This window comes from Haliotis cracherodii, unplaced genomic scaffold (genome assembly GCF_022045235.1).
Source record: "Haliotis cracherodii isolate W230 unplaced genomic scaffold, xgHalCrac1.p SCAF_1, whole genome shotgun sequence".
Taxonomy (NCBI): Eukaryota; Metazoa; Mollusca; class Gastropoda; order Lepetellida; family Haliotidae; genus Haliotis; species Haliotis cracherodii.
The window spans coordinates 67014134-67025596 of NW_027266264.1; the positions used below are offsets into that span (position 1 = coordinate 67014134).

An 11463-nucleotide genomic window follows, 5' to 3' on the forward strand; every position below is an offset into this window, starting at 1 on the left:
CACAGGGCCACGTATAGCCATACTATACTGACTGTATTGATTACATTTTTTTAATATAATCAGTACAGTCAGTATAGTATGGCTATACGTGGCCCTGTGTCTGGATCATACAGAAGCGAGGGTGTTCCCTAGCCATACATTTATGGACAAAGGTACTCACTGCCACAAATAGTTTCTGATAACCCCACGACACGCTTGTAAACCACGTGACCTTCTGTTGTGACAATGGCCGAACAGTGTACATAGGCATTGCGAAACTGGGTCATAGTACGTGTGACACAGCTAGTTGATTCGTTAAGCTAACCTGTTGAAAGTGAACTGACAAAGAAAAACGGTAGAACATTTCCCATCTCACAGCCCAGGATGTCACTGTGTGCTTGGACAGCTAGAGCACGCGGCGGAGAGTTTCGTACAGCCCTGCTGGCGTTTAGGCGTTACAAGGCCACTGCTGCGTCTATCCAGCCTAAAGATGGCGGCGTTAAACCTTTCTCAGCTCTTCCGGGACCAAGAGGTTTGCCCATAATCGGGACGCTGTTCCACTCTATGAGAAATGCATCACGACTGCATGAATCCATCCAAGAACGTCATGAGACTTATGGACCAATCTTTCGCGAGAAACTAGGGATCCTAGATGCTGTGTTCTTGACGGATGTGGACGCCGTGGAATCGCTACTGAGGCAGGATGGGAAATATCCATCCCGTATGCAGGTCGACATTTGGCACGAGTACAGGAACAATTCGGGTCTAAGAAAGGGACTTTTGTTGAAGTATATAAAATTTTAGACTTTTGTATGTGCGGATCTGTCTATAGGTTAAGTGAATGAGTGAACTTGGCTTTACGCCGCTCTTAGCAATATTCCAGCAATATCACGGCGGGGGACACCAGAAATAGGCTTCTCGCATTGTACCCATTTTGGGAATCGAACTCGGGCCTTCGGCGTGACGAGCGAACGCATTATCCACTCGGCGTAATCTAATCCCACCATCCAGTTTCATTCAAAATTGAAATTTGTTGTTTTGGAAATTTAGAGTTAATAATTGAGTTGGTTTTAATGCCGATTGTAACAGAATTTCAGTTATATCAAGACGAGTCAGCTTTATGCTTTGGGAAAGCTAAACAATGTGCAGTGCATGCCTGAGAAGGCTACGACTTTAGTGAAACCCTAGACGCTAAACACGAGCACGGGCATGGTGATGTAACGTCCAGAAATATGATGAAGGCAAATCTTGAATTCGAACCCACAATCACAGGATTCTGACAAGAATAAGGGACGCAACTATGCACAGCATATTTGCAACGACAATGGCAACTAAGCTCCTTAAAGTCAGAGTTGTAATGTGTACATATTAGTGATTCATACTATGTTCCTGCAACTACACGTATACTGTAGGGTCAGCACTTGTTACATATACATCCCTCTATTCAGCGAGGGCGAGGCCTGGCATGCTCTGAGGCGAGTGGTGGACAGACACATGCTGAAGACCAAAACTGTGGAATCTTATGCTGGGGATTTAAACATGGTTGTCACTGAATTCCTGAACAGATTGGACAGGATTCTGCACACGGACAGAGAGATTCCAAACCCTGACGAGGAGCTGTTCAACTGGTCCCTGGAATGTAAGCATATGAATTGTGTAGACCCAATTAACCTGGTGTATGAAAAGCCCGTTAATATTCTGGGTCAGAATATATTTTCCAGTCCCAAAAGGTTGTCATAATAATTGACCAAATGTGTGACTTGGCTGAATGTTTTCTTGTATTCTGTATCCAAGTTTGTCTTTCTGTAGATGTTCTGGTTACGTATAGGTATTCTGTATCCAAGCTTGTCTTTCTATAGATGTTCTGGTTACGTATAGGTATTCTGTATCCAAGCTTGTCTTTCTATAGATGTTCTGGTTACGTATAAGTATTCTGTATCCAAGCTTGTCTTTCTATAGATGTTCTGGTTACGTATAAGTATTCTGTATCCAAGCTTGTCTTTCTATAGATGTTCTGGTTACGTATAGGTATTCTGTATCCAAGCTTGTCTTTCTATAGATGTTCTGGTTACGTATAGGTATTCTGTATCCAAGCTTGTCTTCCTATAGATGTTCTGGTTACGTATAGATATTCTGTATCCAAGCTTGTCTTCCTATAGATGTTCTGGTTACGTATAGATATTCTGTATCCAAGCTTGTCTTTCTATAGATGTTCTGGTTACGTATAGATATTCTGTATCCAAGCTTGTCTTCCTATAGATGTTCTGGTTACGTATAGATATTCTGTATCCAAGCTTGTCTTTCTATAGATGTTCTGGTTACGTATAGGTATTCTGTATCCAAGCTTGTCTTTCTATAGATGTTCTGGTTACGTATAGGTATTCTGTATCCAAGCTTGTCTTTCTATAGATGTTCTGGTTACGTATAGGTATTCTGTATCCAAGCTTGTCTTTCTATAGATGTTCTGGTTACGTATAGGTATTCTGTATCCAAGCTTGTCTTTCTATAGATGTTCTGGTTACGTATAGGTATTCTGTATCCAAGCTTGTCTTTCTATAGATGTTCTGGTTACGTATAGGTTTTCTGTGTCCAAGACTGTCTTTCTATAGATGTTCTGGTTACGTATAGATATTCTGTATCCAAGCTTGTCTTTCTATAGATGTTCTGGTTACGTATAGGTTTTCTGTGTCCAAGACTGTCTTTCTATAGATGTTCTGGTTACGTATAGATATTCTGTATCCAAGCTTGTCTTTCTATAGATGTTCTGGTTACGTATAGGTATTCTGTATCCATGCTTGTCTTTCTATAGATGTTCTGGTTACGTATAGGTATTCTGTATCCATGCTTGTCTTTCTATAGATGTTCTGGTTACGTATAGGTATTCTGTATCCAAGCTTGTCTTTCTATAGATGTTCTGGTTACGTATAGATATTCTGTATCCAAGCTTGTCTTTCTATAGATGTTCTGGTTACGTATAAGTATTCTGTATCCAAGCTTGTCTTTCTATAGATGTTCTGGTTACGTATAGATATTCTGTATCCAAGCTTGTCTTTCTATAGATGTTCTGGTTACATTTAGGTATTCTGTATCCAAGCTTGTCTTTCTATAGATGTTCTGGTTACGTATAGGTATTCTGTATCCAAGCTTGTCTTTCTATAGATGTTCTAGTTACGTATAGGTATTCTGTATCCAAGCTTGTCTTTCTATAGATGTTCTAGTTACGTATAGGTATTCTGTATCCAAGCTTGTCTTTCTATAGATGTTCTAGTTACGTATAGGTATTATGTATCCAAGCTTGTCTTTCTTTAGATGTTCTGGTTACGTATAGGTATTCTGTATCCAAGCTTGTCTTTCTATAGATGTTCTGGTTACGTATAGGTATTCTGTATCCATGCTTGTCTTTCTATAGATGTTCTGGTTAAGAAAAGCCCCGTGCGTCCAGTGCTCGTCCTCCAAGGGTTTTGGCTAAGATTAGCCTTTGAGCTTCACGTGCTTTGCCCTCTGGGGCTTCGCTCTTTTGCTAATACAGGATATTTACCCCAAAAGCACACGCGTGCTAACCTCTATTTATGTGACTGTGCACATCATTACATTGAAACATTGGTTTCTTTTGTATTTGAATCGACTGAAGATCAATATTCTTTCCACAGCCATCAGCAGAATTGTGTACGAGAAGAAACTGGGGTGTCTGTTAGATGAGAAGAGCAAGGATGCACAGGATTTCATCAATAGTGCTCACGAAATCTTTGAGACAAGCAGGCAACTCGCGTTTCTTCCTCCTAGTGTTTCTAAAGTGATGATGCCGAAGCTGTACAAGCAACACATGACAGCCTGGGATACCTCATACCGTGTGGGTGAGTTCGACTCACCATCTTGCATACCTCATACCGTGTGGGTGAGTTCGACTCACCATCTTGCATACCTCATACCGTGTGGGTGATTTCGACTCACCATATTGTATACCTCATACCGTGTGGGTGAGTTCGACTCACCATATTGTATACCTCATACCATGTGGGTGAGTTCGACTCACCATCTTGCATACCTCATACCGTTTGGGTGAGTTCGACTCACCATATTGTATACATCATACCGTGTGGGTGAGTTCGACTCACCATATTGTATACATCATACCGTGTGGGTGAGTTCGACACCATCTTGCATACCTCATACCGTGTGGGTGAGTTCGACTCACCATCTTGCATACCTCATACCGTTTGAGTGATTTCGACTCACCATCTGGCATACATCATACTCTTTTGGTAAGTTAATCTGCTTCAGTTACCCATGCTTTCCGTAAAAGGCGACTATGCTTGTCGTAAGAGGCAACTAACGGGATCGGGTGATCAGACTCGCTGACTTGGTTGATGCATGGCATCGTATCCCAATTGCATGGACCGAAGCGTATGATATCAATCACTGGTTTGTCTGGTTATTTACAGACCGCCTTTATATAGCTGGAACATATCTGGATGCGGCGTTAAAGAACAGTCAAGAAAAGTGAGTCTGACTCACGGTCTTGTATTCATCATACGGTGCGGGTTAGTACTCTTGTCTTACACTGGTTAAAGTGTTGACTTTTTTCCGTTCGATTAATTCCACCCATGTGTACAAGCCCATGCTAAGATGTTGCTTGAACGTTATTAAAGGTGGCACATATCCCTACTTGCGGTCTCATTGCCCGTTAGAGTGACTGGACTTTATTGTATAACTGGACCATAATTGACAGGAATGCATAAATCTAAATTTGCACATTTTACGCCATCAGTTCTCAATTTGGACTTGTACACGTGATTGTTAAGGTGAACACTTGACTGTCGTATCTGTTTGTGTATGGTGGGACATCCTCTGTGATTAATATTTCTTTGTTTGTTTGTTGTTTAACGCCGCATTCAGCAATGATCCAGCTATATGACGTCGGTCTGTAAATAATCAAGTTTGGACCAGACAATCCAGTGACTGGGATACGATGACATGCATCAACCAAGTCAGAGAGCCTGACCACCCGATCCCGTTAGTCGCCTCTTACGACAAGCATAGTCGCCTTTTCCGGCAAGCATGGGTTGCTGAAGACCTATTCTACAACGGATCCCAAGGGCAGGTAATGTGGTATCGCAAGAATCACGGGAACGGATCAAGAGATACGTGTAGGTTCATCGAAATGCGAGCCCTGCAGATATACAGGTTTCCAGCGGAGTAGGACACCTTTCGTTTCTTCGAACACCTGGTGTCATCACTACTTGATAGTAATCCGGCATGGAACAACTGACTCTGCTTTTAGCTGAGATTTCTCATGATTATGGAAAGGGTTTGTCACCTTTATTTCAGCCAAAGATGTAATCGATGAGACGATTGAGAGGATCAAGCACAAGGCTGAGACGGGTGAAGGAGACGTTGGTTTCATCACCCACTTCCTGAGGGAGAACATGGACCCCAAGGACCTGTACGTCAACGTGTGGGAGCTGATGGCTGCTGCCGTGGATACGGTTAGTCCTTGGTTCCTAGCAAATCATAACCTATCTTGAAGTTTCAATAAAGACGAGCTAACGTTACAGTTCCGAGAGAATCCATGTTGCCACACTGTTTGTCTCGAATTACTTAAAACTCGACGTATTTTCGACAGGTTCCATGACTTGGGGTTTCAAAATACAGGATAACATTCTTAACGAGGCTGTGCAAAGTGTTGATATCTCATATAAGAAATAAACGACTCGTGGTAATTTTTTAGTCGTACAATAAAGACTGAAGTGATTCATTGTACGATAAACAATGACCAAGAGTCCTTTCTTTCTTACATATTGCGAACCTTGACCTCATGTGACCTCAAATGTCTAAGATGACAGTGATACCCGTTGTATAGTTGGTACAACACCACTGTATGCTTCTCCAGGTGATCGCCAGTCATACGGAGTCATATCCCGTGATACAGTGTAGTCAAATAATTATCATATAAAACATGTATTCTGATTATGAATGTCGGTTTCCGCATGGTAATACTTTGTAAAGATAAACAAATGTGCTGCAGCAGACAATTGTCACACGATAAACGTTTTAAAGTGGCTATTTTTATGGAAGTATGTAATACGATGAGCTTAGCATATCTCCAGATTGTATTCAAGATCGATTTTATGAAGGGAGGAATTAAAGCACACTATGTCAAGTCATTGAATTAATACTCTGCAACTCGGTGTGCAGAGTTGCATCCCTTATTTGTACCATGATCTGCTGGTCGTGGCTTCTAATCGCATACCCATGTTCTTGGGTTTCACCAAGGAAGTTAGGATTCGACGTCACTTCGATTTTTCCACGCAGATAAAATGAACACATCGAGATCCGCGTTAAAACCAACTTATTCTGTCACTGTTCAGACTTCATACACCACACTGATGATACTGAGCGAGATATCACGTTGCCCACGTGCACAGGACGCCATCTATGAAGAAATCACACGAGTTGTCCCCCCTGGCGAGCAGCCAACTGCAGATCACCTGAAGGAGATGCATTACATCAAGGCGGTCATCAAGGAGACTCTCAGGTACCTGCCAATGACGTCATAGCAGTCTTCTATACATTCTAAAAGGAGATGTACAACTGTGACGTGATATTTCTAACTATAATGAAGTCACCTATGGACCAGACCTCGGCATGTGTCCTGGGGTTCGATCCCCGACCGCGTCATACCAAAAGACGTTAAAAGATGGTACTTGTTGTTACCCTGTCTGGCGCTCGGCATTAAGGGGCTAAAACAAGGACTGGTCGGCTCGGAGTCAGTATACTGTGTCTGAGTGGGGTATTCATGTTAAACTGCGGCATGGTATCTCAGTGAGCTAGCACTATAAATCGGCATCAGTCCGGACTAGTACAAGCAGCCACACAAACACACACACGTACATGCACGTCGCTATATAACTGCAATAATCTTGGACGCGACGTTAAACCCCATTTCACCTCACCTCACCTCACCTCACCTCAGAAGGTAAACATATGCATGTATGATTCTTGATACCTTGTATTCCAGGTTGTACCCGACTGTCTGCGGCATCAGCAGGATCATGCAGACCGACATTGTACTTATGAACTACAGTATTCCTAAAGGGGTAGGTGTTCACAGTTGGAGGCAAGTCTTGAAAACATGTCTCGAACACGCCAACTCACACTCGCGTTCATAGTGGCTTAATGAACTGATTAAAACAAACCGATTAAATACAAGAGGGTTGGAGTATAGGTCCCCTGGGGACGCTGTGATGTCAACGAGAGGTAGCCTAGTGGTATACCAAATACCCCGGATCTGTTATCAACATCCGTGAAGTCCACGTGTAGAGTTCCCGACCGTGATGTAACTGAAATTGTGCTGAGATCGGCGTTTGGACAAAACCCTGCCGCTTGACATCTTAGAGATGCACCAAACATGACACAATACATCGCTTTGTTACTTTTGATATTTTTCATGTGAACGTAGACCAAGATATGGATGGACCCGTACACCATTGGACGTCTGGGGTGTTACTACGACGACCCCGACACGTTCCTCCCTGAACGCTGGCTCCGAGCTACCAGGACCACAAAGACGAACCCTTTTGCGTGGCTGCCGTTTGGGTTTGGAGTCCGATCATGTGTGGGTCAGTATCCTCCATCTGACATCTTCAGGGTCCAGTTGGCATCCGGGCATATTTCCGATGCAAAATACTAAAATGAAAAGAAATCACAATGCGATTACTCCCGTCCGCGAGTACGTTCGAGGATATTTCCACATTCTAATGATCCGTAAATACGCGGATTCATGAAAATAATGTCTACCATGTACCTAGCTTTAATTTGCCAATATAAACAATTCTGTCAAACCTTTTTCAACCAAAGACGCTAACCTGTTTAAGCGTTTAACAGCATTAACCAATTATGCTTTTTAATGCGAAATATTTTTATCATATGAATTTACTGAACAATGCGATTATTCCTGTACGTCATCTTTCTGTTAAGCACACATGGATTTATTGAAACAATATCCGACAGTATAAAGCCTTACATTTGCTCATGTGGACAATGTTGTATAACATATTACAGCTAAATACGCCGACCTTTTAAACAATATATCAGCATGTATACACCATTCTGTTTCGCGAAAACGTTTCAACACATGATCTTAAAGCACCTGTACTGCTACATTTACACTGATCTCCCGGGGCGGTGGGGTTGGCTCGTGGTTAAACCTGGCATACATTCCCCACACGGGTACAACGGCTGAAGCCTATTTCTGATGACGTGCCCTGATATCGCTGGAATATTGCTGAAGCGGGGTTAAACAATACTCACTCACTCACTCACTCACTTCGTCTTCTGGCTCCTGGCTATAGGACTGAGGCGGACGATGTGGCGTCATTCTTTAATTCACTCTCTCACTCTCTTCCTTTATCATCTCACGGGGGCAGTCGGGTAGCCTTGTGGTTAAAGCGTTCGCTCGTCACGCCGAAGTCCCGGGTTCGATTCCCGACATGGGTACACTGTGTGAAGCCCATTTCTGGTGTCCCCCGCCATGATATTGCTGGAATATTACCCAAAGCGGCGTAAAACCATACTCACTCACTCACTCACCCGACTATATGGCTCTCTCATATTAAAGTATTTCACAACGAATGCAGTTCCAATTGTCCAACAAACACTCCGACGTGTCTGTATCATGTTAAACGGTTGAAATGTATTTGAGTTTTGACAGCACGACACACAGATCTGTGGACATTACACTGTCGTGGACAGCTTGTTGAATAACACTTGTGCAAAGTTAGGCCAGTCTACATCAAGTCAACTTAGTCGAAAAAGATATTAATTCTGATTTTCTAATCTACTGGGTTTCTTTTCTTGACAGCTATGTTATCGGAGATTCTTAATGCTAATGTGTGGGTTTACAAAATACATGTATTTGCAGGCCGGCGCGTTGCTGAACTCGAGATGCAACTCTTAGTCTCACAGGTGAGCTTGTTAAGAGAATAAATGGAGTGCGTGTGTGTGCTGCCAAGTTAATTAATGTTTGTAAATTTAAATTATTGTGAAGACGTGAAACCAGGGTTGAGCAGTGGTGTAAGTATTGATAGAATTGTCAATATTCAAAAGTAAAACTACATTTTCCATAATGTACAAGGAATCTGCTCTTAGGAATCTGTATATACCAACAGCAGTGTTTTGACAATCAAGGCTTATTGATCAGCCTCATCAAATATTAGTCATCTATGAATTGCCAAAGTTAAATTTGAGTTAAAATTTAAAAAAATACATTTGTTTATGGGATATACACACAAGCTTTGTCAATCGCTCCAATATATCTATGTCAGGCTTGGTTGATGCATGTCATCGTATCCCAACTACGTGGATCGATGCTCATGATGTCAATCACTGGAGTGCGGCGTAAAACAACCAACAACAACACGTATAATGTGTGCACATATGGACTTAGTGGTCTTGGAAGGAATCAGAGATTTGAGAAATGCGTTCCAAGTACTTCTTTTCATTACACGTAATAAATAAGACAGTATTTATATTGTTTCCATATTTACAAGTGTAAACATATAATGATAACGGGGATCTTCTTCTTTTCTTTCAATCACACATTTATGTTTCAGTTTGTGCGCAAGTTCAGACTAGAAGCCATTTCTAAAGAACCAGTCCAAATGAAGTTCGACCTCCTTCTACTACCAAAGGATCCTGTAAGAATCCGTCTCACAGAGAGAGATTCACTGTAGCTATAGAATGGTGACATACCCATTGTGACCTCTTGTGTAACCCCCGGAAAAGCCGAATGTCGACCGGAAAGAGGCGAGTGGTTACGAATGAAGCATCCACTTGTGCTGCTCATCTGTTGTTTAAATATGCCTACAAAAGTGGAACATTTGTCAAGCTCTGAATCCGATTCTTTTAAATAGAGGATACCATCAATGGCTTGGTCAAATTCAACGTTAGGCTTCGTTTCCATGACAACCATATATCGAGACACATATCCGCCATAAATGCATAATTTTCAAAGAAATTTACTTTCAGCTGTCCTTTTGAACTATATGCTCTGTGATTCCATAACTTTGCGATTGTTTTACCGAACATACACTGTACATCTGTGCCATTTTTGAATATCTTACGAAGACAATTTACTTTTGGATTGTGTATACGTGATTATCAAAGGTTTACAGGTGACACGCGTTGAATTGTGAAGAATGTGGAATTCGAACTCTGAATCAGAGAATCTTGTCCCCCAAGGGACACAGCTCACCACAGCAATAAAACTGGTCCCACCATGTGAGGAGTACACAGTGTGTTTTTCCATATGTAGCATGGCCGGGTTTCAGACTGTTTGATTACTGCCCATGAATAACACATTTAGAGTGTTGATATACCCATAAACAATACATTTAGAGTGTTGATATACCCATAAACAATACATTTAGAGTGTTGATATACCCATAAACAACACATTTAGAGTGTTGATATACCCATAAACAATACATTTAGAGTGTTGATATACCCATGAACAACACATTTAGAGTGTTGATATACCCATAAACAATACATTTAGAGTGTTGATATACCCATAAACAATACATTTAGAGTGTTGATATACCCATAAACAACACATTTAGAGTGTTGATATACCCATAAACAATACATTTTGAGTGTTGATATACCCATGAACAACACATTTAGAGTGTTGATATACCCATAAACAATACATTTAGAGTGTTGATATACCCATGAATAACACATTTAGAGTGTTGATATAACTACCCATAAACAACACATTTAGAGTGTTGATATACCCATGAACAACACATTTAGAGTGTTGATATACCCATAAACAATACATCTAGAGTGTTGATATACCCATAAACAATACATTTAGAGTGTTGATATACCCATGAACAACACATTTAGAGTGTTGATATACCCATAAACAATACATTTAGAGTGTTGATATACCCATGAACAACACGTTTAGAGTGTTGATATACCCCTGAATAACACATTTAGAGTGTTGATATACCCATAAACAACACATTTAGAGTGTTGATATACCCATGAATAACACATTTAGAGTGTTGATATAACTACCCATAAACAACACATTTAGAGTGTTGATATACCCATGAATAACACATTTAGAGTGTTGATATACCCATGAACAATACATTTAGAGTGTTGATATACCCATGAATAATACATTTAGAGTGTTGATATAACTACCCATAAACAACACATTTAGAGTGTTGATATACCCATGAACACCACATTTAGAGTGTTGATATACCCATGAATAACACATTTAGAGTGTTGATATACCCATAAACACCACATTTAGAGTGTTGATAAACCCATGAATAACACATTTAGAGTGTTGATATACCCATGAATAACACATTTAGAGTGTTGATATACCCATGAACAACACATTTAGAGTGTTGATATACCCATGAATAACACATTTGAGCGTTGATATAACTACCCATG

General features: G+C 41.0%; 1 protein-coding gene across 1 annotated transcript; it reads left to right on the forward strand.

Annotated features, from left to right (window-relative positions):
- The first annotated feature begins 351 nt into the window (after window positions 1–351).
- On the forward strand, window positions 352–10082 carry LOC139467553 (1,25-dihydroxyvitamin D(3) 24-hydroxylase, mitochondrial-like). The gene is made up of 9 exons (XM_071249090.1): window positions 352–767; window positions 1428–1618; window positions 3630–3833; window positions 5308–5465; window positions 6348–6514; window positions 6998–7076; window positions 7439–7598; window positions 8900–8943; window positions 9591–10082. The coding sequence occupies exons 1-9, from the start codon at window positions 364–366 to the stop codon at window positions 9708–9710; spliced, it is 1527 nt and encodes a 508-aa protein (XP_071105191.1). The 5' UTR covers window positions 352–363; the 3' UTR covers window positions 9711–10082.
- The last annotated feature ends 1381 nt before the right edge of the window (window positions 10083–11463 follow it).